General features: G+C 32.2%; 4 protein-coding genes and 1 long non-coding RNA gene across 5 annotated transcripts in view; 2 read left to right on the top strand and 3 right to left on the bottom strand.

The window, feature by feature from the left end:
- Nucleotides 1-711, bottom strand: part of LOC135127212 (venom acid phosphatase Acph-1-like) — an 84,231-nt gene extending 83,520 nt beyond the window's left edge. The window contains exon 1 of the mRNA XM_064053606.1: nucleotides 675-711. The gene's annotated coding sequence lies outside the window, so the exon portion shown is untranslated. The remainder of the gene's footprint in view (nucleotides 1-674) is intronic.
- Nucleotides 712-9,207: 8,496 nt separating this feature from the next.
- Nucleotides 9,208-11,254, top strand: LOC135126564 (uncharacterized). Its single transcript, XR_010280063.1, has 3 exons — nucleotides 9,208-9,944; nucleotides 10,001-10,204; nucleotides 10,773-11,254. It is a non-coding gene; the product is annotated as an uncharacterized LOC135126564 (long non-coding RNA).
- Nucleotides 11,255-11,969: 715 nt separating this feature from the next.
- LOC135126563 (UDP-glucosyltransferase 2-like) lies at nucleotides 11,970-14,061 on the bottom strand. The gene is made up of 4 exons (XM_064052595.1): nucleotides 13,663-14,061; nucleotides 12,808-13,605; nucleotides 12,534-12,753; nucleotides 11,970-12,469 (listed from the first exon to the last, which is right to left on the bottom strand). The coding sequence occupies exons 1-4, from the start codon at nucleotides 13,937-13,939 to the stop codon at nucleotides 12,154-12,156; spliced, it is 1,611 nt and encodes a 536-aa protein (XP_063908665.1). The 5' UTR covers nucleotides 13,940-14,061; the 3' UTR covers nucleotides 11,970-12,153.
- A 4,431-nt stretch (nucleotides 14,062-18,492) lies between these two features.
- LOC135126562 (venom acid phosphatase Acph-1-like) lies at nucleotides 18,493-19,992 on the top strand. The gene is made up of 6 exons (XM_064052594.1): nucleotides 18,493-18,631; nucleotides 18,680-18,784; nucleotides 18,839-19,261; nucleotides 19,313-19,436; nucleotides 19,484-19,692; nucleotides 19,744-19,992. Exons 1-6 carry the CDS (start codon nucleotides 18,524-18,526, stop codon nucleotides 19,894-19,896), a joined length of 1,122 nt encoding a protein of 373 aa, XP_063908664.1. The 5' UTR covers nucleotides 18,493-18,523; the 3' UTR covers nucleotides 19,897-19,992.
- A 4,839-nt stretch (nucleotides 19,993-24,831) lies between these two features.
- Nucleotides 24,832-26,257, bottom strand: LOC135126561 (venom acid phosphatase Acph-1-like). Its single transcript, XM_064052593.1, has 6 exons — nucleotides 26,132-26,257; nucleotides 25,981-26,085; nucleotides 25,509-25,931; nucleotides 25,334-25,457; nucleotides 25,073-25,281; nucleotides 24,832-25,021 (listed from the first exon to the last, which is right to left on the bottom strand). Exons 1-6 carry the CDS (start codon nucleotides 26,237-26,239, stop codon nucleotides 24,869-24,871), a joined length of 1,122 nt encoding a protein of 373 aa, XP_063908663.1. The 5' UTR covers nucleotides 26,240-26,257; the 3' UTR covers nucleotides 24,832-24,868.
- Between the last annotated feature and the right edge of the window lie 619 nt (nucleotides 26,258-26,876).

The following is a 26,876-nucleotide window of genomic DNA, read 5'->3' as shown; positions in this document are numbered from 1 at the left end:
CCATGTTTTGTCTAAAATTTTCAGGTTTATATATATGATTCATACTCGTAAGTGCGTTATCTTTTTTTTATTATTTAAAACAAAGTAAGTTTTCAAAATTCCCTATGTACAGTATTTGTCAACTACTTTTATCGTCAATGCGATCGATGATGAAATTTATTTATAATATGTCTTTTAAGCTTTAGTTTATTTACTTTTAAATATTTCGTCAAAATATTAGTTTGAATTTTTATGGCAATGTTGCTTCATTTCCGTTGTAGCTTTATGGTGGCCAGATTAATACTGAGATTATCGCAATTGATACAAAGTTGGTAATTCCGCAAATAACTAAACATGTCATCACAAAAGTTGTTACAAATAATTGGTTAGGTGCTTGTTTTTAATTTAAAAAATTGGTCTAAAGAGTTTAGACAGTACTTCCCTCGCTGTCGGAAACTTGACGACTGCATGCCTATTGTGTTTTTCTTTCTCATTACATTTTTGTAGTGGGAATTTAAAAAAAAATTGTGATGACGTCATCAACATTTTTGCAAGGACACGTATATCAGTTGGAATAGATGTAGTGTAATACTAAGAATAAAATTATTGTATTCCCAAATTTTCGGGAAAATGAATCGGGTCGTTTTGAATATTGATTTCTTATAATCAATAAAATAACGAAACAATTTACTCACGTATACGGCGCCGGTGTGTAATATCTAGAGAGCGGATTTCTGTCGGGCTAGGCAAGGCCAAACTCGGTACGGCTCGTACGGGATGCGAATTCATTGCGGTTGCGGACTGCACTTCGTTTATTTGAGATTAGAATAACGCTGTTTCGTTGCACTCTGCTGTTAATTCCCGTTCTCATTTACTTAGCCGTTTGATTAATAAATCGTTAATTATATTTATGGAATTAGTACCGATTAAATTCAGTGATTATCTATCACCCGCTACTGAGTCCCGGCGATCCAGCGCGTCCCCACCTATAATCGTGACGTAGCCCGACAAAAATCCACTGTCTAGTAATATGAAAGACAACTGAAAATCGTTTATGTATAAACATTCTTAATTTAAGATGACAAGCGTAACAGCATACGTGAGAGTCAAACAGAGAAACTGTAAACAAAACGACCATCGGTTTTATTGCTTCGACTTCCGCTTATTATATAAAACATTGGGTTTTATTTTAATTCTTGACGGTGAAATTCACAATTGGTTGATTATAAACATGTCTATTTCACATTCGCGGAACCAAGTGAGCGCATAAAACAAATGCAGGTCTGTAATGTTAAAGTCGATGTAAATAAGCGTGCTACCCTTATGTTTCAACCGAGTTTTTCCTTTAACAAATTTTGTGTCTACCAAATTGGGTTGGTTGAGGTGTAATTCTAATAATAAGTGTTGCCTTTAATTTAATCAATAAAATAAATTGACTTCATTAATTTTTTTGAACCACCTCTTAAGAAAATCTAAAAAATATGAATGGAATGATAAATCACAAGTACAAACTCATCATATTTTTTGCATTTTAGATAGGATTTATTCAGCAAAATTTAAGGGTGACGTCATCAATTTTTTTAGGAGGGATGAACAAATACATTTTGAACAAAAGTTTACCATGCTTATAATAACTTTAAAATATTCCCAAGATTTCAAAGCATTCGGTTTTGTAATTCCCGATTAAATCGATAAAATAAATTCACGCTTTCATTAATTTTTTTGAGTCACCCTGCATATGCAAATTCAAAAATATGAATGGAATGATAAATCACAAGTACAGACTCATCATATTTTGTACATTTTAGATACGATTTATTCGGCAAACTTTTGAGCTGACGTCATCAGTTTTTTGTAGAAGATAACCAAATATATTTTGACTAAAAATTTATTATGCTCTTTATAACCTTAAAACATCTGCAAGATTTCAAAGCATTCGGTTTTGTAGTTCCTGATTAAATCAATAAAATAAATTACGCATTCATTAATTTTTTTGAGTCACCCTGTATATGCAAATCGAAAAAATTTGAATGGAATGACAAATCACAAGAAGAGACTCACCATATTTTATACATGTTAGATAGGATTTATTCAGCAAAATTTTGTGGTGACGTCATAAATTTTTTAGGGGGGACGACCAAATACGTTTTGATCAAAAATTTACCATGCTTATTATAATTTTAAAATATCTTCAAGATTTCGAAGCATTCGGTTTTGTAGTTCCTGAGTAAATCAGTAAAATAAATTTACGCTTTCATTTATTTTCTTGAATCACCCTGTATATGCAAATCCAAAAAATATGAATGGAGTGATAGATCACAAGTACAGACTGATCATATTTTGTACATTTTAGATATGATTTATTCGGCAAATTTTCGAGCTGACGTCATCAAGTTTTTGGAGGGGATAAGCAAATATATTTTGACTAAACATTTATTATGCTCTTTATAACCTTAAAACATGTGCAAGATGTCAGAGCATTCCGTTTTGTAGTTCCTGATTAAATCAATAAAATATATTTACGCATTCATTAATTTTTTTGAGTCACCCTGTATATGCAAATTCAAAAAATATGAATGGAGTGATAGATCACAAGTACAGACTCATCATATTTTGTACATTTTAGATATGATTTATTCCACAAACTTTTGAGCTGACGTCATCAAGTTTTTGGAGGGGATAAGCAAATATTTTTTGACTAAAGATTTATGATGCTCTTTATAGCCTTAAAACATCTGCAACATTTCAAAGCATTCGGGTTAGCAGATTAAAAATTAAATTTCAAAATGTTGTTTTATAATTTTGATTTTTTTTCCAAAAATCTGGACGTTTCGGGTGAAAAGTCGATTCAGAGTTGTAAACTACATGTGTAGGACTATGTTATTTTATACAATTGAAAACCCATTTACTATATGTAAAATTTTGAAGTGACGTCATCGCATTAGTGGTGGGGATGATTAGACAAATTTTGGTTAGCGTTTTACCATCTACATGATATTCTTAATATAAGCACAAAATTTCACAACAATCGGTCGAGTACTTTCGGAGATTATCTGTCTAATAAAAATCCGGGACAACAGACGGACAGACGGACGGACAGACGGACAGACGGACAGACAGACGGAAATGGGAGACCTATTTCTTCGTCTTCTAGGGGTCATGAACGATCGAGAAAACGTAAAAGTAGAAAGTCGGCCGACGGACTCGATTACAATACTTCCTTTGCTTACGCTCGGGAAGTAAAAATTGATGTAAAATATTTGACTATCAATTTCAAAATTATGACAACATCGATAATAGCAACACTATTTTGGCTTCCAAAGAGAGACGTGTTTTTGGTTTTTTTTGGCGTTTTACATCTCGCGGAATACGAAAATGCGAATCGCCAAAATTGTCTTTCTAACCTGAATTTTAACTATAAACTTAAGGGAGTATTGAACAATTTTGGTTATGAAAAAGTTGCCAAAAATTTAGGAAAAATTCTAGGATATTGATTTCGTCGTGCTGATTCTGCAAACAGTGCTTTTATGCTCCCAGTACAAGATTTAAACATATTCGGTTTGAAAATAATTTTCTTCCAAAAATATGCAATATTCTGCGAATTCTGGAAAAATAATAGGAGCTGCCGACGAAATGAAGGCGAAACTAATTTCAAGATGTCGAAGAAAAGGTCTTTCACTAAATTTCAACAATTGTCGAAAATGGACCGAAATTGAAAAATTTGCTTTTGAAAGAATTTCCAAAAAATTCTCAAAAATTTCTGGGAAATAGATTTCGTACTTCTGATTTCAAAAACAGCGCTTTTATACTCCCGGTGCATGATTTTAAAGTATTTGGTTCAAAAATATATTTTTTTTAATCTAAAGAATTGCAATATTTCGTTGGCGATTCTGGATAAATCCAAGGAGTTATCGATGAAACGAGGCCGAAACTAACTACTAGAGCTGGAAATCTATAAGAAAATGTCTTTGGTTAAATTTCAAAAACTGTGGAAAACTGGACGAGAAATTCATAGTGTAATAAAAAATTTTGCTGCTTGAAAAACCTTAATGTTTAGTTAATTGGTCAAAATTTACACAGACTTTCGCTTGTTTTACATGTGGTTTAATATTAAATTTTTGAAATAGTTATAGTTTTTACGAAACAGTTGCCAAAAATTTCCAAAAAATTCTGGGATGCAGATTTTGTAGTGCTGATTCTCAAAACAGCACTTTTACGGTCCCGGTACAAGATTTAAAAATATTTGGCATCAGTGACAAAAATCATTTAAATTTGAGGCCCTATAATTAAGGTTGTTACAACGTTAGACATAAACTAACAAATAATAAACTATGACTGAACACGCTAAAATAAACTTCCAAATTTTTAGTTCACGTTCTCAAAGTACACACAAGGTATTATAAGATAATTCATCTGTATCTGACTCAAGAACGGTCAATATCGGTGTCCCGCAAGGGTCCATTTTGGGACCTACTCTTTTTATTTTATTCACGAATGATCTGGCACTATATATAGAAACAGGCTGTAAAGCACTGCAGGTGTACTATGCGGATGATGCTAATTACTTAATAACCGGGTCGGATTTCGTCACAGTTATTAGTACGCTTCAAACTTTATATGAAAGAGTCCTTTTCTGGTCGGTAAAAAATAAGCTAATTGTAAACAACGATAAAACTGCATGCGTTTTGTTTGATAAGAGTAGCCATAGTAAAATATTGACCGATTATGCACTCAAATCTATTAATCATAATCTTCAAGCACAAGCCTCTACAAAAATACTTGGTATTTACATTGATTACAAACTTTCCTGGGCACCTCATATTGATATCATCTGTGGAAAGCTTTCTCATGTTTGCTATATGTTAAAAAATGCATTGCTGCACTGCGGTAAAGAAATCTTAAAATCCTTGTACTTTGGTTGTTTTCAGAGTATCATTATGTATGGAGTAGAATACTGGTTTAGATCTTCAGAAGCCGAAACAGTCAGAGTATTTAAGCTTCAAAAATGGGCAATAAGAATTCTAGTTAATATAAGGAAACGAGACTCCTGCCGACATCATTTTAAAAATCAGAAAATTTTGACGCTTCCTAGTCTGTATATTTTCAAAGTGTTATGCTTTGCTTTTAAAAATAAAAGCCTTTTTACTACGTGTGGGGATAACCACAATTACGAAACACGTAACAGAGATCGTTTATTACCAGAGAAACACTCTACTGCATTGTATCAGAAAAGTTTGCATTATAATGCCTGTAAGTTCTTTAATGCATTGCCTCAGGTAATTAAGGATGTAAAAAATGTGCACACCTATAAGAGAAATGTAAAGCAATTACTCTTTGAAAAAAACTGCTACTGTTTATCTGACTACTTTTTGTAATGTGTGTAACTATACGTAAATCGTCTTTCTTTTTTTCGTTATTCTGTATTGTATTGTTTTGACGCATATTAACATATATATCTGTTGTATATGTTTTTTATTAAATATATTATTATTATTATTATTATTTGAATAGATTTGTACTTTCTAAAGCACGATTCTGAAAAACCATTGGAGTTTTCGAAAAAAGGAAAGTGTGGGTGACTTCTACGGCCGGAATTTCCTCAGGATTACGATTCCGGATTCGCTTTTGACGTATCTCTTCAAATAAGCGAGAAAAATGCAAAATTGTGTGCCCCCTTTTTTTTATTTTTCAAAGTTGTCCGTTTTCGACCGTGTTGGGTGTCATTTCACGCGGAATTTCCTCAGGATTACGATTCCGTACTCGCTTTTGACGTATCTCTTCAAATAAGCGAGAAAAATGCAAAATTGTGTGCCCCCTTTTTTTTTCAAAGTTGGTCCGTTTTCGACCGTGTTGGGTGTCATTTCACGCGGAATTTCCTCAGGATTACGATTCCGTATTCGGTTTTGACGTATCTCTTCAAATAAGCGAGAAAAATGCAAATTTGTGTGCCCCTTTTTTTTTATTTTCCAAAACTGGTCCGTTTTCTTCCGTGTTGGGTGTCATTTCACGCGGAATTCCCTCATGATTACTTTTCCGGATTTGCTTGTGTCGCATCTCTTCAAATAAGCGAGAAAAATGCAAATTTGTCTTTTTTTCGAATTTTCAAAATTGGTTCGCTTCGACAATGTTGGGTGTCATTTCACGCGGAATCACCCCAGGAACACGATTCCATACTCGCTTTTGACGTATGTCTTCAAATAAACGAGAAAAATGTTTATCCAAGGGATATTCGCTGCTACAAATGCATTGCACATTTCAAAGCATAAATTTTTGCTATTTGTTATTGCCTTGTTTGGCTCTTTATTTTTTGACGATGAAATTCTGATGAATCATGTTGAGCAAAATGAGATTTCTGGGAACACCTGAACCATAAACAATTACCATCTCTTAAAACGAGCGAGAAAAAGGCCCCAGTAAACACAGTTGTGATGTTGACGTGACAGGTACGTACTCATAAAAGAACAATAAGTACATCGCATGATTATGTCTTAACGATATACCTGGAACGTAAGCTATATAACATCACAATGGAGTACTCATGCTATGTAACCAACACGTAATGTTGACTACATTTACTAGATATCTCATTATTATGTCGCAGCGATGTAGCTTGCATATAAGCATTTAAACATCACATTGTGGTACTCCTGTTATGTAACTAACACCTAATGTTAACTGCATTTACTAGATATCTCATTATTGTGTCGCAGCGATATAGTTGGCAGGTAAGCCTTGTAACATCACAATGGAGTACTACGGTTATGTAACCAATAAGTAATGTTAACTGTAGTTACTAGATATCTGATTAATATATATATACATGCTTCGGAATGTTTTATTTTTATTAGTTAATTATGTAAAGTGTTTTTCAGTTCATTTTACAAAATGGCATGTTAAATCGAAAATTAAAGTTTCTGACAGGGCATCAGCAAAAATCATTTAAAAACATACATATCGAGTATTATATAGCTCTATTTTATATTTATTATTTATGTTTGTGTTGCAAGTAAATAGTATATTCATAAACAAAAGATGCTGAGTCTTAAAAAAAGAAATTTCTTCCCTGTCTTAAATCTTGCACAAGCGAGATGACGCCAATAGTGAGTTGCTCTTATTTTTTTTTTTCATATTATATTTCCTGTAATTATATTTATTTATAATTTTATTTTTATACGTCCATAACGACCTGCGCTTTATAAAACAGAACAAGAGACTTAATGCTCATAGTTTATGATCAGAATTAAAAAATGTAACATCTAACAGGTAATACGAATTAAGACTAGTAATGAGACATTATTTTTTAACCTCTGCCTATGCGTCACTGCCAAAAAGGAACAATTATACATATACAGAATTTTGAAATGAGCTCGAAAAATAAAATGATATATTTCATTATTTTATTAATTCTAATGCAAAATATGTTGATCGGCAACAAAAGCAACACAAAGAAAAAAATCGAAATTAAAAAACTAATCTATTTCAAGGTCAGCGATATCGTTCTTAAATAAAAATGAATTAAATAATTTCTTCACTTTGATCGTAAGGAAAATAAATAATAATTTGAATACGAAACAATAACTGATCATCGAGTTTTGTGTATTGACTTTCGCACTCAGTTATAGGTATATCTGTTTAACATTAAATTTTCAAAAGTTTAGATTTTTCCAATATAATCTTGGGCTCTAAAATAAACTGGTAATGTATAATGTATAATTATAATTGAGTATTTCCGTGGTTGATCTTTAAATTATTATTTATTCAAAAAATTCACTTAATTTCATATCCACTATGTAGCTAACTGTAAACTGATAATAAAGCAGCAGATATGACGAAATAGTGTAGACTTTTTTTAATGTTCGGTAATAGAGTGTATGTATAATTTAATAACCAATACATCGGGTATGTTTCTGTTTTTGTCTTCGTTCGACACCACTGTATTTACAGTATTTAAGCAGGTATACGTTTCCGCCCCTAAAATCCCACGTACGGCATCCTTTGCCCACGTAAATACAGTATCTGGAATGAAGACAGAAACAGAAATAGTTTTACAACACCTTATCAAAATTTAAAAAAACCGCTATGGTATTATTTGAAATTTATTGTTAAAGATTATATGGTCAATTAGATGTGGGTCGTCGTATTCTTTAAAAAGTGACCTTCGTCAGTGAGTTCGTAATGCTTAATTAATAATTATATTCAGAGCGAAAATTACAACGGCTTTATTAGAAATACACCAAAGACAAGTTTTTTCATTGTAATAATTTCTAAGAATTATTTCTGTAAACTTGTTCACTTGAAATGTTATTTTGTAAGTACCTGCTTGGCAAATTATAAATAGAACATCTGTAAGGTGACCAGATTTCAAAAGTCCGAAATCGGAACATTAGTTTCCATTTCCATCGTAATCTGATATATAACTGGTTTGAAAATTTTTAGTTGTAATATACTAACAGTACTGACATCTGCTGACAACCGTTCGATACAAGTTTTGTTCCCAATTTTTCACAAAATAAAATTACTATTCATGAAAATTAGTGATTTATCCGAGGATTTATCTTTATTCTTATCAGATTTATAGAAATCGGAACTTTCACGGAACGAATGTTTTAATCGGAACATTTATTGGACGAAATTTGAAATCGGAATTAGAGTATTGAAATCGGTACAGTTCCGATCAAATCGGAACGTCTGGTCACCTTAAACATCTGGGGTAATATAGGGAAGACCAAATAACACAAACAAAGCCATAAAAATTCTTTGCCCATTGTCCCTGAAACGGGACAAGGTTTTGAAGAGTTCATTCGTCGAATTTTGAATTTATAAAAACGTTTATAAAGCGACGATGGGTAGCAAAAAAATTAAAGAGTGGTTAATTTTGATTTTATTAAATTAATTTCATCTAATGAAAAAATAACGCTCAACTTCTGCATTTACTATCCACCAGATGTTTGGGGGGTGCAGTCGGACCTTTGTTGGTTTGGTTTGTCTATGAGTCGGACGATCCCTTTTTTCCGTATTTATGGTTATTGCACTTCACACTCACAGTGAAGCTGTCGAATTCCATTTGGCCATTTGGTTCACAACCACCGAACCTTTCTCGTGAATCCGTAACTCACTTCATTTTTAATAAATAAATAAATAAATGTATTTATTATCCAACAGACAGACAGTCTAACAGGATAAATGCTTTGTAGTATTATAATTATGATTATAACATGCCTACTAAAATCGACTACATGTATTATAAAAAGAGAAAAGAAAAAAGAAAAATACAAACAGGAAATATTCTATGATACAACATGAATAAGTACATATAATTCTAATTAACACAATATAAGTTTTTTACAATTTCGTCTAAATGTCGTTACGTTATATTGGAATATATCTAGGACAGATGCTACAACATTGTAACAGCGGCATATATTATTTAACGGTGCATAATAATGTTGGTTTGTTCTGCATGTATCTATTGAAAATGTTACATGATGTCGACTATTTAGACGCGGGACTAGAAAATGGATATCGTTGAGAAGTTTGGTGTTTACAATGATACCATGAATTAGCTTGAAAAGAAAATAAATATTACCAAACGTTCTTCTAGCCTTTAGTGTACAAAGATTAAATTCTTTTAAGAGAATATCATTAGGATATGATCTAACTGGGTACACACCATGTTTAATGTAATATAATCTCTTACAAAAAAATTAATGCAGTTTTGTGAAAATTGTGCCATTCAGTGTGGGTTGTATTTACACTAGGTAAGTTAATATAATTCTAATGAAGTAATCATTTTAATTTTTACATGCTTCTGTTGTTTTTGATAACTGTACGTAAATAACAACAACAGTTTTTTCAGATAAGCTGGAAATACCACCATTAATCACTGAAGATACTCCCGCTGATTTTGAAGAACTTACGGTGATTGTTTTTGAAAGTGAGGCGCTTTGCCATAACATGTTGCAAAGGTATGTTACTGCAATTTTTTATGAACTAGGTGCTAATGAACATAATTTTACTCTAGACTTGAAACAAATACAAAAAATATGTGCGAAACAAAAGAAATTCTAAAGGAAACGAGTGAACAAATCTCCAATATGAAAACGTCATCAAATGTGACAAATCAAAAAGAAAACAGTAATAGAAGATATGCCGCCAAGACCACAAGTAAACAAATTTTGAGGAATTAGAAGATTATCTCTGCCTACTACAACAAGCAGGTTTCTTTGTAAGTTAAAAAAATACAATAAATTTATATGTACTTACATATAACATAATTTTGGATATTATATACAGGTAGATGCCTGTAATACTATAACACTTTTTAGGAACCTACTAAACATGACACATTTCGCTTAACACGTTACATACATAGTGGGTTGCAGAAAAGTCTTATAGTGAAGCACCCTGTATGTTATACATACGCGGTGACTTCCAAATAGATTCGGAAAAAAATTCTTTAATTGTCACACGGATTCAAAGTAATTAAATTGCTGCTCCAGTTTCAAGAAACAAATACGGAACATCTTGTTAAATGTAAATGAAGCGGCAATGATTTATTCAGTTTCCATTGTGACTAAATTTTTTCTTTGTTTTTGCTGTGTGTTGCTTAGATGAAAACAAATCGTACTGAATGAGGTGTAGATCTTGATATTTTTTCCCCTGAATTTGGACTAGATAAAAGAAATTACTTAAAATTTTCTCTACTTTGTGATGTTGTGGTTTTATTTTCCGAACTTATTTCAGAGTCACTCGTTATATACACATAAAAATATTTTCTTCTTTTCTTATTTCAGGAACTGCTATTGTCCCAGATAGGTGGTAATGGGAAAATAACAATGTAGGGCGTGTATTAAAAAAATAAATTTTCTGCGAATTTGCTGTAGCTTGTTTGTTCGGTAGGAAAATTCCAAAATGGCTGGGGCGAAAACAATGAATATCATGAAAGGTTTTTTTTGCAATAAATATAATTATTACAATTTTTATTTTTGAAGAAATTACAATGAAGATCCATTCTGCAATAGAAAAAGAAGTAGAACAACGCTGCTCAGAGTGGCTACGACATTCTCGTCAACGCCTGAAGAAAGAAAAAACAACGACAGTTTACAGTTTCTGTGCCCTTTTTTAAATGTAAATTATATTGTATTATTTTCGAATTAGGAAATCATATATATATATTTATTTATTTATATTATGAATTTATATTAATTTTTGTATTTTATTACTTATTACATATTATATTTTTTCAAACATTGAATAAAATAATAATTTACTGTAAGCTCTAAATTTTACTCTCCATATCCATATCCCTAAATGGTAACTAGACTTTTTAAAATGCCTATTCATATCGCATAGATCATGTTAATAAAATATACTGAGAGTCATATGTTTACGATGTTGCGATATATACGTAACGTCTATGCCCATTTAATACGTTATATTGGCGTTTAAAATAAAACGTAACAGATACATCAAAATATAGAGAATCTAGCGACATACTAACACAACGTTATGTTAATGTACTAGCGAGCACGTCTCTAGTCTGAAACAATGTGGATGTCACCAGTATGTTACAAGTATGGGTCACTGTTGATTACATTACATAGCACAGGGAAAGCAAATGTACGCAGTTTGGGATGTAACAGCTATCAAGATCGTAGACAGAGTTAAGTGGCATTAACATGGCTACGACGTAACTGTGTTTACTGGGCGCAGATTCATCTTTAACCCTCCCCCCCACCCATTTTTTTCGAATCCTTATAATTTTTACAAATCAACTGAGCGAGTTGCAAATTACAGGTGTAAATACATAAGTAATGGATTTCAAGATGTGCCCCTTGATCCAGTGACGTGCACCGTTAACTTCCACATGCGAAAGTCGGCCGCGAATGAATCCAGATTGGTCAAGTTTGAAAAATCGCTTCTGAACTATTTCTGTTTCTAAATGGTCCGAATGGTGCCACCACATGATTCAGAAAAACAAAATAAACATGTGATCTTCGATAAAATTTATTTTGTAATGAAGTTCATGACAGGTGAATTATAACAGAACATTTTATTACACCCACACAGAGATTTTACAACTACATATAGGTATGTAGTCAAAGAGTGTTTAAGAATATTCTACTAATAAAGGACGCTGCGTCCAGGATATGTGAGTAATATATCTATCATGATTTACTTTAATGGTTGACCGGTTTTCTTAATTTTGGATGAACTCTTTTTTGCTTTTTTCTTTCTAAGAAAGAGTTTTTTGGCACAAGCTTTTAAAATTGAGTACGCTACTAGTGTCGATATTAGTATGGTGAATCCAAGAAACGTCAAAATATCAATCATTCCTCTAGAATACCACTTTAAATCACTTCCAGATGATCTAAGATGCACCGCTCCCTTGTGTCGGATGACGTGCTCGATCCAATAAACGGCAGAATCGATAGGCTTCAAGGGTTGATCGTGCATTATTTTGGATCTTTGTTTTACATTATTTCTGTATCTAAAAATTATTATCATTAACAAACGATATATGTAGTTACTTCCAGAGTGATCGAATGGCTTGCCTAGCATTATAAAGAATTTCGCTCAACGCTGCCGAAAAATTTTCCTCGGTTAATTCGTCCAAAGGCACGCTTACAGCATATCCACTATTGACGGCTGCTGCCACGTTACTCCTCTGATCACCAAAAACCGGAATGCCAATTAAGGGAACTCCATGATAGACAGCTTCTATCGTGCTCAGTAATCCTCCGTGAGTGATAAAACATTTTATATTTGGATGTGCTAAAAAAGTTTACCACGATTGCGATTTTTTTGTGTCTATACATACTTACTTACCTAAAACATCCTGCTGAGGCAACCAGCTCATAATCTTCACATTGCTAGGCGCTTCTAACAAATCGTCTTCAAATTTCCACAATACTTTTACTTTTATTTTTGCGAAAGATTTCAGTACTGCGTTTCGCACATTCAAAGTCAAATCTTTGCTCTTTAGATTAGAACCCATGGAAAACAAAATAACCCCTTCTGTAGCAGTATCTAAAAAGTCCTGTAAATCTTCCGACAATTTTTTTGGTGGAAACACGTGATAGCCTCCGATTTCAATAATATTAGGAAAATGAGGAACAGCGTCACTGATGCTAGGGTGTGAAGTGGTTAAAATTAAACTCACATTGTACAGGACATCGTCAAGTTCGAAATCAGTTTTAGTGTATTTTTTAAACAAAGTTCTATATTTCGGAATCATCACAAGTTCTCTCCACAGATCATGAAAACTCATCATAATGAAATTTTTTAACCTTTGCCAAAAGTTCATATGTTTTGTGTAAATTCCTAAGATGTCTGGTACGTAAGAAGAAGGACCAGGATTACCAAATATATAATTGTTTCGAAAACATGAGGCTACTGGTGCTAAAAATATTACAGGAGCTTTAAAATGATGAGCAATTCCAACGAGTGGTTCATTTATGAAGTGTTCAATAACAACTACGTCGAACGATTCTTCTGAATTCAATAAATTCTGAACGTTGGTGCTGTTGAAAGTATGTTCTATTAAACCTACACTTAAACGCAGGTCTATTAAATGGCTTCCAATTGATCCCCATTCACCCAATGCGGCGAAAGTTTTTCTCACTTCTGTGTATACATTATTGTTTTATTGTGGAGTACATATGGTATTTCAACATAACTCACCTGCGACAAATGGTTTTACTTCTTCTATTGAAATATCCTTCAAATGTTTTATTGGCGTTTTCTGAGGGTATGGGTTGATGAAACTTACTTCGTGTTCTCTATCGGCTAATTCTTTGGCCAAGCGGAATGCCAAAGTAAAATGACTGTAGGACGGCATAGAGGTTATCACTAATATTTTTGAACTGTTTATATGGCAAAAAATGCAGACGAACACCGTAACCACTGACAATTTCATATCGGTTAATTGACAAAACATCTGGTGTGCGGTAAGCGGCATTCGATACTGTCCGCATTAGATTACATAATAGTATGCGGACCATTAATCTATCTTCTCTTGTTTTTACAAGTTAACGATAAAGGTTAGTAATGTGTGATAACTACCAGTATAAATAGACCGAAACTCTATGTGTGGAAAATTTTGAAAGTCATATTTGCGTAGCAAATACATGGAACTTGGAAGTTGTTTTTATTTTTATAGACTGTCAACCAATTTCTTTTGTTAAGTCATAAAAAGAATGCTGTCATTCTTTACTAAAAGAAAATATTTATAATAATAATAATAATAATTCACGCATTATATATCTAGGTATAACTAAGACAATACTTGGTATGCGGGGGAAGGATCGAAATTAGCGTTCTGGAAACACAACAATGGGGATTGAGGTTATAAGAACTTCTATTTTTTACGTGTTAAAATTTTACTAACATTTATTTTTTAATTTAAACTAGAATTAACAATGATGATCTAAAATTCTAAAAAAAAACACAATTCTAAAACAATGGCAAGAAATGTGTCAAAGCATTAAAACGTATTTTTTGCGTTTGTTTGAAGCCTTTAACGATGGAGGTATGACAGCAAGTATACACCTACAAAATGGAAGTCATCCTGTTGGTTTAAGAGTTGAATGAGAACGATAAATAGGTATCTACATATATTACATATATATATATATATATACAACGATACAACTGCTTAACTATATCTATATCGGAGCGACTAACCTTGGTCTCACAAATAATACCAACTTAAATTAAAAGTGAAAAGTTTGAGTTTTCGACATGCATGTACAATCACCTGCACCATTATAGTAAGAGTTACTGCATTTTTTTAATCAAACTAGGTACCTACTGAATTTTCTTCTTTTGAGTAATGACGTTTTCACTATGGTTTAAAATATACCATAATTTCTTAAGTGCAATGCAAATTACAAATACCATTATGGTCACAACTGCTAGTAAGAAAACAATGACGTCTACCATTTCTCTCTGGTACCATTTCGAATCGATTCCTGCTGTTTTTAGGTGGGGAGCTCCGCGATGGCGAATCACATGTTCGACCCAAAAGATTGCAGATTCCATGGCTGTTAAAAGTTGGTCGTGCAGCAAGTTTGATCTTTCCTGAGCTACTTCTTTAAGAAAGACTTTACGAGAAGTCAACGTTCATCAATGGGAATTTAAACGATCTGTGTGCGGAAAATCACGCACTACACGTGAATTTTTCAAAAAAGAGAACATTGCATTCTGATTTATAGAGATATAATTTATTATTTTTTTTTTTTTCATATATACTGGACGTTACGCTTATACATCATAACTGCATTTGTAGACGCAAAAGTCTCTATATCTTTACAGTTTTAGTACGGTATGTATAGGGCGTGGAGGGACCTCCATGGTACAGGTGATTATTTTTTATCTGTTCACGCCTGGATATCTATGAATAGGCAACATATTTTACTTCCCATAAATACTTTGTCTTAGAGGTTTTTGCATTTTAAAAAGTACATCGATAAGGAATGTTTGGAATGGGCGCAGAACGCGCTTATAAGTCATTAATAGCCACCAGTCTTATCTATCCACTTGGCAAATGACTAAGTTTATATTTTCTCGACGTTTTGTAACCTCTAGAGTTTGAAAAAGTATGTTCTCCGTTTACGTGTATTTGTCGTCAGTTGGCGACTTTATTAGGCAGACAATCGCCGAAACTGAACTAGTTTGAAATTTAGATTTATTTTAGGAATATTTGTCTCGTCATCTGCACAAACAATACGATGACGTTATCTCAAATTTTTACTAGCTAAAATTTACTACTTTATTTTATAAAATAACACGTTTCTATACTTGTAATTTAACAAAATTATAACGTGACGTCATCATTTATATGAAAAAAAATGTGTAAATAATTTTTTTATAGTGTTGATGAGGTTGAATTTCTTGAGAAAAAAATTTGGCAAACCTTGATTTTGCGACATTTTATTTTTTATGATAACACCTATAAGTTAAAAAAATATAGATAATAATAGTTTTATTTTGCTTTTATCCTTTTTCTTTTTTCTTAAATATTTGCTATATCTAAAGTTGACAGTTCCTGAAATTTTTTACTTTTATGAGAGAAAACGACATATTGGAAAAAAGAGCAAAAAATGAAGTACGATCCAGAAATAAAAAATAAAGGTACTCTATTTGCAAAAACTGAAATACCGGTTGGAGAAAATTGTAATGTTTTAGATTTTACTTCCCAAGTGTCAGTGAAGAAAGTATTGTAATTATTACCTATATTTTTTACTTCAGCAGACGTTTATCGACGTTTCATGACCCCTAAAGTACGAAGAAATAGGTCTTCCGTTTCCGTCTCTCTGTCTGTTTCTTCGTCTGTCCGTCTGTCCGTGTATCTGTCGCCCCGGATTTTTATTAGACATCTCCGCAAGTACCGAGTCGATTATTGTTAAATTTTGTATTTATATTAGGAATGTCATGTAGCATTATGTAATCAAAATTGATCTAATCAACCCCATCAATAATGTGATGACGTCACTTCAAATTTGTACGTAGTAAATGGATTTTAAATTGTATAAAATAACAGATTCCTATACATGTAGTTTATGACTCCGTGTTAAGTTTTTACCCGAAACGTCCAAAATTTTTGGAAAAAAAAATCTAAATTATAAAACAATATTTTGCTATTTAATTTTGAATCTGTAAAACCGAATGCTTTGAAATCTTGCAGATCTTGTAAAGTTATGATAAGCATGATACATTTTTAATCAAAATAAATAATCAAAAAATTGATGACGTCAGCTCAAAATTTTGCCGAATAAATCTCATCTAAAATGTGCAAAGTATCATGAGTTTTTACTTGTGATTAATGTATCACTGCATTCATAGCTTTTAGATTTGCTTATACAGGTGGCTCAAGAAAATTAATAAATGAGTCAATTTATTTGATTAATTAAATCAGGAACGGTTCACTTCATTTTCCCAGAAAATTTTGAGACTACAATACTGTTATTTTTCAATTTCCATTTTACACTAAAAAAAAATAAGTCAGTGAAATGGAGAAAGTAAGTAGGTTGGGCTAAACTACTACCCACCCCTTCTTCCTTCCAGTGACTACTTTTAATAGTGTTTAGTCCTACCTTAACAAGTTTTAGCTCCGCCCACCCATCCTTTTTTTGGAGGATATGTCATTTACCAAAATTAGTCTTATCTTAACAAGTACTAGCCCCGCCCACCCACCCTTTATTTTCTTACAGGGTATGTACGTCATTTGCCCCCATACGCTATTCTCAGTATACAGTATTAAGAAAATCTCGTTCTCTTTTACATTATAAAATGCCAAGAAATATTTTTTTGCATTCAAAAAATTATGCAAGTTTAATTTAATTTAATTTTTTTAATTTAATAATTTATTAACGGAAATCCATTACAAAATATACATAATGGCACAAGCATAATACAAAAATAATAATAATTCTTACTTAACACTTATAATTATTATTATATTCATTAGAAAATACTACATTAAAAACTTTACTATTTCAAAATTAATCTTAAATTCTTCTTAAACACTTGTTTTGAACTATCAAATAAATTAAATGTTTCATGCTTACAAAGATCATTTACAACTAACATCATTCTCCTTAAGGGGTGATTTCGAGCTAAATTTACCAAATAAGCAGAAAAAATCGTAAATTATGACCCTCGGCTGTCTCCACTTCCTGTTCTGAGTTTATGGTTTCTTAAAAAAATGCGTTTATATCAGTGTGCAATCTATTTAGTATGGTAGCATCTTACTATAACTGCAAACATGCCAGCACGATAAAATAATTGATTTTTCCCTTGAAAAGAACAAAAAATCAGAGTTCAAAACGCAAGGAAACAAATTGAATAAAAATAATGGTATTTTTTTCTCAAAAAATTACGTCTTCAAAAATTTCCGACAGACAACATACAAATGAAAAGTCCAGAAATGTAAAAGGCAAAAACCATATAAATATTTCTTCTTTTGGAAGTCATAATTTTGAAATTGGTAGACAAAAATTAGAATAATTTTTAAACTATATTCCAGATACCAATGTTTTATTTTAATCCATAATAGTTTCTGCGAGGAAGAGACAAATAATTTTTGAGAATTATTTAGGGTTTGGTGTAAAAACCCATTTTAAAATTTTCCTTTTCAATCATGTGCATGTTCCTTCCCAAAAAATGTTTACTAACCACAATAATCTTAAGCTCTCAAGCTTCTCATTTACGCCATAAAGTGAATAAGCACAGATAACACTGACCCCCTTGACATTGAAGATCTAACAGTTACAACAATATTAGAGTATCAATCTATTTACACATATAAATGAAAAATAAAACATTTACTTAGACAACAGTTTTAGGACATCGTAAAACGACTTAGTTCTAATTCTTTGTTAGACATCATAAGAAGAGTAATTTATTTTTTATGAAAATGTAAGCAAACAAAAGCTTATTACCGGCAATTCTTTCTTTATAATTATTTAATCGACCACAATAAAAAGATTGTTCACATTGGTTTAAATAGTTTGCATCGTCCAGAATTCCCAACTCTAGCAAGATGGCCAAAATCGCGATCACTCTTTTTAACTTAATCGCGATTTTCTTAGCAGTAAGTTTGGTCGACACGGTAGAGGGCGAAGACGACACTTTAGTGCTACTTCACGTGGTAAGTTATAGACGAGTTACAATTCTATTTTTTTTACACAAAGTGTAGCTATTTAGACATGGAAACAGAACACCGGATAAAATGAGTCTGTATCCCAATGACCCATACTTATCTGAGACGTACGAACCAATTGGATACAGCCAGTTGACTCTAGTAAGTGGTTTAGTAGAAAAAAATGCTGATTTTGATTTATAATATCGTTAACAGAAAGGAAAACTCACTGAGTACCAAATTGGAAAATACATTCGCGAACAGTACGGGAATCTTATCCCAGCACAGTACACTCCAGATGTGGTTTACGCAATATCTACAAACATGAAAAGGACCAAAATGTCCCTAGAACTGGTGCTTTCAGCACTTTTCCCTCCTCTTCCAACAGACGAATTTGTGCCTTTGTTGCCATGGCAGCCTCTTCCATTCAACATTGAACAGGCTGAAGGAATCCTTGGAGTGGCATCCTTATATTGCGCAAATTATATCAATGCATATTTCAAATACCTGTTATCTAAAGAGGCCCAAAAAATCTGTGACAGTTACAAAAATTTATACCAAGAACTGAGTACCTTCTCTGGTGCGGAAGTACGAACACCAAGACAAGCTTCAGGAATTTACTTCACCTTGAAGAGCGAGGTACTAAAGTCATTTTTTCAAAAAAAAAAGGTACTGATTTGTTGTTTCAAGGACGACTATGGTCTGAAAGTTCCCGAATGGACTCAAGGACTTTACCCCGATTTGATGGAAGAAGCTGCTTCAGTTGATTACGAATTTTCCACAGCTAATCCAACCTTGAAAAAATTATCAGCTGGTACTATAAACTATTTTTCGCGTACAAATAGTACTATTTTGTTGTAGGTTTCTTGCTTAAGAAGATTTTACAAGACAGCGTCTCCAAACAAAATGGCACGTTGTCAGACGAACGGAAAGTCTTTTTGTATTCAGCTCACGAGTTCAACGTTGCTACGATGCTGAGGACTTTGAATGTTTTCTACAGACATGTGCCGCCGTTTGGGGCTACCATTTATTTTGAGATTCATAACATTAACGGGGTTTATGGTCTAAAAGTGAATATTGGGGAGTGGTAATGATACGAGTTTCTAATTTTGTTGTTTCAGCTATTTTATCAAGATTATACTCAACTCACGCCAAAACTTTTGACAATTCCTGGTTGTTTGAGTTTCTGCCCGCTTGACGATGTCTACAGGTTGGTTGAAGATGTTTTACCTGGAGAGAGCGATGTGTGTAGTTCAACAGATGAAGTTTTCTAAATTACCAAGTTTACCAAGTTGAAATGTATAATTTGTTGATGTTTTTAAACATCTTGTTTGTTTGATCCAGTTACAAATAAAAATTACATTTCCTTATATTTTGTTTTGTTGACATGAAAAAAAAATAGAAGACCATAAGAGCAGTAAAAAACAAAAATACTAATGTATTGAAGTATTTGTTCAACAAGTAATTTAAATTTAAAAACACCATAGACTTTGTGCAATGTTTGAAAAGATGTCCTATTATTTCATCTTTTCTAAGAAATTTACAACTCGTACTATAGAAATGATAAGCAAAATTCGTCATTCTTTCCGCAACATTCATGATGTTATCTCCGTAAATCTGCCTTGGAATCTAAACTTCAAATGAAACGTGGTTTAACAATTTTGTTGCTATTTTTAAAAACACGAATAAGTTAATTTTTAATTTATCTACATTATATAACGTCTCAAATATGAAAAAGTAGATCTCCCGTTACCGTCTGTCTGTCGTCTTTTGTCCGTCCGTTGTTTATTGGCAGTTTTATAACTTTAGAAACTACTGGACCAAATGTGCTAAAATTGTTTTAATAAATTTTCATTTAAGAATTTATAATGTAGAAATGGGGTTCACAATTTTTAATGTTTTTCCAAAAAAAAAATGGTTAAAATGGGTTCAATCTACTAAAAATTTTTATCAATTTGTAAATAATCTTCCGTCATTTACAAATCCAAAATCGCCATTACATCTGTTCAAATAAATGTGAAAAGTGTGTTTACAATTTTCTAAATTTTTCCAAAAACATGCTTAAAATGGACCGAAAATTAGTGTCTAATTGTAGATAAGCTTTCTCCAATTACGAATCCGAAATCTCCGCCACGAAATTTAGTCAAACAAACGTAAAAAAGTGAGTTTCAAATTTTCAAAATGTTTCCAAAAAATGCTTAAAATGGATTCAATCTACTGAAAACTGGTGTCAAAATGTAGATAATAATAACACTATGCAACACTAAAAAATTCACAGAAAGTTTAGGTAGTGTTTGAGGTTGGGTATACTCCATATACTAAAGAAAAAAATGTTTTATACTCATATCACATCACAAAACATAGATAACGGGTGTTTTGTTTTTCGTACTTTTTGGGACACTTGATTGCATTTAATCGTAAAAATATCGCTTTTATGTATCCACCCATGCTTGCAGACTTCTGTTGGTGTCTTCAGAGGGATACTGCGAGATCTGGCTACAATAGGAATGCCAATCGTTCGAAAAAAAAGACCTTTTTCAATGAAAAATGAAGTATTGTTTTATTAATTTTTTTATGATTTCAAAAAAATTCAATAAACACTTTTCATTTTGAAACCTGATGTGATAGGTTGGGTACCTATACTCCATATACTAAAGAAAAAAATGTTTTATACCCATATCACATCGCAAAACATAGATAACGGGTGTTTTGTTTTTATTACTTTTTGGGACACTTGATTGCAGTTAATCGTAAAAATATCGCTTTTATGTATCCACCCATGCTTGTAGACTTCTGTTGGTGTCTTCAGAGGGATACTGTGAGATCTGGCTACAATAGGAATGCAAATCGTTCGAAAAAAAAAGATCTTTTTCAATGAAAAATGAAGTATTGTTTTATTAATTTTGTATGATTTCAAAAAATTTAATAAACACTTTTCATTTTGAAACCTGATGTGATACGATTCTTTCAAGCATAATCCTCAATTGAGTTTGAGGTAAGAAATTTTAACTACATACTGTGCATTCTGTGAATTTTATTTTTTTTTAATTTGTTGCATAGTGTAATCCGTCACTCACGAATCCGAAATCGCCGTCACGAAAATAAACGTGAAAAAAAAGTTACTTTCAAAATGTTTCCAAAAAAATGGTTAAAATGATCTACTAAAAATTAGTGTCAAATTTAAGATAACCTTCCTCCAATTACGAATTCTAAATCTCCGTTACGAAATTTGGTCAAACAAACGTAAAAAATGAGTTTAAAGTTTTCAAAATTTTTCGAAAAAAATTGTAAAATGGCTTCAATGGACTGAAAATTAGTGTCAAATCGCTGCCAATTACGAATCTAAAATCTTCGTCACAAAACTTTAGTCAAACAAACGTAAAAGGTGAGTCTTAAATTTTCAAACATTTTTTCAAAAAAATGCTTAAAATGAATTCAATGGACTGAAAATTGATGTTATATTGTAGATAATCTTCTGCCACTCACGAATCCGAAACCACCGTTATGAAAATGAACGTGAAAAATGCGTTTAAAACTTCCAAAATAAAAAAAAATGGTTAAAATGGGTTCAATGTACTGAAAATTAGTGTCAAATTGTAAATAATTTTCCTCCAATTACGAATCCGAAATCTTCGTCACGAAATTTAGTCAAGCAAACGTCAAAAGTGAATTCAAAATAAAAAAAAATAACAAATTTCAAATCTACATTGGTGTCCAATATAGATAATATTCGGCTAATTACGAATCCGAACTCGCCATCACAACATCTATCCAAATACATGTGAAATGTGAGTTTCAAATTGTGAGAATTTTCCAAAAACAATGGTCAAAAAGGATTTAATCGACTGAAAATCGGTGTCGAATTGTAATAACCTTCCTCTAATTACGAATTCCAAATCTCCTTTACGAAATTTAGTCAAACAAACGTGAAAAGGATTTTAAAATTTTCAAAATTTTTCCAAAAAGTGCTCAAAATGGGCTCAATCGACATTGGTGTCAAATTGAAGATAATCTTCCACTGATTACGAATCCAAATTCGCCGGCCCAACATATATTCAAATAAATGATTGAGTTTAAATTTTTCAAAATTTTTCCAAAAAATTCTTAATAAGGATTCAATCAACTGAAAATTGGTGTCAAATTGAAAATAATCTTTTGTCAATTATGAATCCGAAATAGACTTCACGAAATTTAGTCAAACAACTGGAAGTCAGTTTAAAATTTTAAAAATTAAAAAAAATGGTTAAAATCGATTGAAAATTGGTGTCAAAGTGTTTCTTTTTGTTGAATATCTTCTGTCATACTGAGATATTTTCCATAACGCACATTTAAACAGTGCTCAAATTTGCTTTTGTTAGGCTTTATTGTTAAATTATTATTACTAAAAACCTTGTTATTTTTTAAGTCGTTCAAAATTTTAGTTTTTATAAAATGGTATCCGACAAAAAATCGTGCCAAATTAAAGATAATAGAAAAGAAAATAGGAATAAATTTTAATTAAAAATCTACACGATATTTGAAGACAATTTAAATTCCCAACAAATGAGGAGTGACAAGTAGGCAGCGACAGAAAACTTGCTTTTTGTATTTAATGAACTGTAAAAAACAAAATTCATACTTGCTAGTCACCATGAAAGCAAAAGTCATGAAATTTTAGAAAGTTCAGTGATCTTTCAGTACAAAATATTGTCGAATTTTGATAAGTTCGGTATCGAAAAAATGGAAAAGTACAATTTTTGAAAGTATTTTAATAATTATTTTCCGTCATGTCAGGTAACAGAATATAAGAGACAATATGCTAGAATAGAACAGAAGCAGGTTACAAAGTTCAAATGTTTACAGATATGTTACCAAATTAAAAAAAAATGCGTTTTGTCATATCATAGAGAGAATGACTTGTAATTTATCAGACTGGTGGTGTTATGTCATAGCGAAACCAACATCAAAAGGATTTTAGCGCAATCCTTGTAGTGATAAGCTAATTTTTTAAACACATCAGAGGATTTTGGTGAAATCTTAATGACAAGGTAATTTTCTAAACACATCAAAGTCATTGTAAACTATTTATTTAAGATATCAGATATGTTTTTTAGAAAACTTATTAAACGATTTAAATTTTTATTTGCATTAGCCACCAGTTTACCTTATCTTCATTTATATTTATTGAAAAATATTCCAAAAATATGTTTTGACATATCTAGATATACTTGTCCAAAAGGTATAGGGTTATATGACCATCATAAAAGTAGTTGACCGCAAATAAATACCCCCTTTGTGTGGTTCGCACTAAGCTTACCGGTTGGCAATAAATCGTCTTCTAAACATTTCTTGCTCACATTTAACAGGGCCGGCTTTCAGAGCGAGTGGTTATTTCGGAACCCTCAGCGGCTGCAGATAGTAAAGAAATAGTGGAGTGGTGGATTTTCATATTTAGTGAAAGCCGCCCCTGAACGAAACCATAATAGCCGGTCGAGCTGCAGTGGACACGTTATTTACGACCCTAAAATATTTTCTATTGTAAACAACTTAACTTCGACACAATGGGATGATTTTATGATGGCCATATAACCTTATAGCTCTTGGTCCACTATACCTTTTTCAATTTTTATGATTTTATCCAGCAACGAATTTTGGTTTTTATAATTGTGTAATTCAACATATTCTACTTCCATGTATTTTCAGCACCTGTAGTCAGAATAAAAAAGTGACATTTGACAGAATTGTTGAAAAGTATTAATTTTATTATACGAAAAAGCGAGGTTAGGTTGTACCATTCTGCGGTATCAACTGTTGTAATCGATTAAGTTTTACAAAATCAACGTCATCGTTATGATGATGACTTTTTCAACTGAACATCTGATATTTTTGTTTGAAATTCAGCAATAAATTTAATGATCAAATTACTAGTTACTCTTTGTGCTCTCTTGTTTCGATTTTTGTCTAGGGATCTAGACTATAAAATCACAGTAATATGATTGATATAGTTGGAGCAAAATATGTTTAGAAAGTACCATGACATATGACGATTTAAGAAACTGTTTCCAGTATGGTCATCTAAAAATATTCCTTTAGGTTGATCGTGTTTACTTTCTTTTATTTGTCATTTTTAACCATTTTCATGGTATAGTATTTAGATTAGAACGTAAAAAGCTTAAACCATGCGAAATTGTTCTACGTTTCTATGAACATGGCAAAATGAGACAAAAAAATTGTTTATAATTGTAATTTATTCGAGTACAAAACTCATTACATCATTTCGTCAGTAATACTGCAAACGTCTGAATCGTCCGGGATGCCATCACCCACCAACTCATAGAGTTTATCAAGGGGACAAATCGCGGTACACCCAGGAATGGTCAACAGCTTCGGTTTTGGTTCTGTGTAATCTTGATAGTACAACTGAAAAAAAACTCTTAATTGTCTTTTCAAAATAAAACTAACATACTATACCTTCAAACCGTACTCTCCTTCAATATCGTGTATTTCAAAAAATATAGTTGCTCCAAATGGTGGCACATGTCTCCAAAAGACATTTAGAGTTCGCAGCGTTGTGGCAACATTGTATTCGTGAGCTGAGTACAAAAACAACTTGCGCTCGTCTGGTAGAGTACCGGCCTTCTTAGCTAAACTGTCTTGGATGATTTTTCTTAGTAAGAATCCTGACAAAAACACAGATTAGTCCTACATTAAATAAGAATCTAGAGCAAGTACCAGCTGATAGTTTCTTCAGTCTAGAAGTAGCGGTTGAAAATTCATAATCCACAGACGACGCTTCTTCTAGAACTTTTGGGTAAACGTCGGCTGACCAATCTGGCAATTTTAACCCATAGTCTTCCTACAAAGTGGCAAAATGATCTACCGGTAGTACTAACACACAAACACTTACTTCACTCTTCAGGGTGAAATAGACGTTGGATATATCCTTGGGTGTGATGATGTCAAAACCCGCATCTTTGCCTACTGTGTCATACAGCTGCTGGTAACCAGCTATAATATCTTGAGCTTCTTGCGACATAACGTAGCTCCAGTAAGCATTGATGTACAATGGACAACTACCAGAAGCAATGGTTATCACCCCCTTTCCAGGTTCAATGTTGAACGGTATTGGTTGCCAGTCTAAATCTTTGTCAAACTGATCTTCAGGTAGTGGAGGGAAAAGCGATGCAAGAACTAGTTCCAAAGACATCTTAGTTCTTTTAAAATTGGTAGATACCGCGTATACAAGATTTTGAGTATACTGATCCGGAATGAACTTGTCGTACGTTTTACGTATAAATTTCCCGATTTCATATTCAGTTTGTTTTCCTTTCTACAAAGACACTAATTATAAGGGTTCTTTGACAAAATAGGTTACGTACTGTGGTGAGTTGACTATACCCAATGGGTGTGTAGGTTTCGTTCAAATACAAATCGTTAGGAAACAAGCTAAGTTTATCAGGAGTTCGGTTGCCGTGTCTGAACAACTAAGAATTGGGTTAAAAATGGTTTAGAGGTTAATTAAGAACTTACCACATGGAGAAGTACCAAGGTGTTCTGGTCTTTCTGCGAAGGTTCAGCGGGTGCCGCTGACACCGCAGAGACCACAATAAGCTGTATAGCGAAGAGAACAGAGTTCATTTTACTGACAAGTGGACACTGGTCGGTCCGGAATTTAAATACATTTTTTTATCAATAGTTTTAGGGTTTGTTTGCTTAATTACTCTAGGATATGTATTTTATGATGATGCATTAACAAAAGTAATCATCCAAGTATTTTAAGTCTTGTACAAATTGATAACAAAGTCTCTAATTTGCGTGATTAATAAATTTAGCCGTAACAACTCGAGTTTGTTTGATGTGTCTTGTTTTATTAGTCATCATCAAAAAATATTCATAAACGACATTTTTGCGTCTTGTTTTAGAATAGTTGTGCCGTGATTAGTATACAGTTTAAGCTTTAATGACTAATTACTTTATAATTAACGATATTTGCGTCATTTAGGATTTGGAAAATGTGGATTGTCATAACCTTGATTAGTTTTATTACACATTGTACTGAGCTTTTAACCGTCTAAAGTTCTATATATTTCGAAAATTGCTAAGAAATTTTTTTTATTTCAAGAAGCTAGTTTGAGGTAAGTGGATCGTTTCACATCCGTACTGTGGTACAAAAAACGCCCCTTTTTATTTTACTTACTATGTTAGGAACATTCTAAAGTGTTTAGCTAGAAAATTGTATTATAAATCTAAACTGAAAACCCAAGAGAAAAAAATC

This window comes from Zophobas morio, unplaced genomic scaffold (assembly GCF_036711695.1).
Source record: "Zophobas morio isolate AGI-343-1 ecotype UQ-CSIRO unplaced genomic scaffold, CSIRO_AGI_Zmor_V1 ptg000011l, whole genome shotgun sequence".
Taxonomy (NCBI): Eukaryota; Metazoa; Arthropoda; class Insecta; order Coleoptera; family Tenebrionidae; genus Zophobas; species Zophobas morio.
Note: the sequence above shows the minus strand (reverse complement) of the source record. Positions and strands in the feature narration are given on the sequence as shown.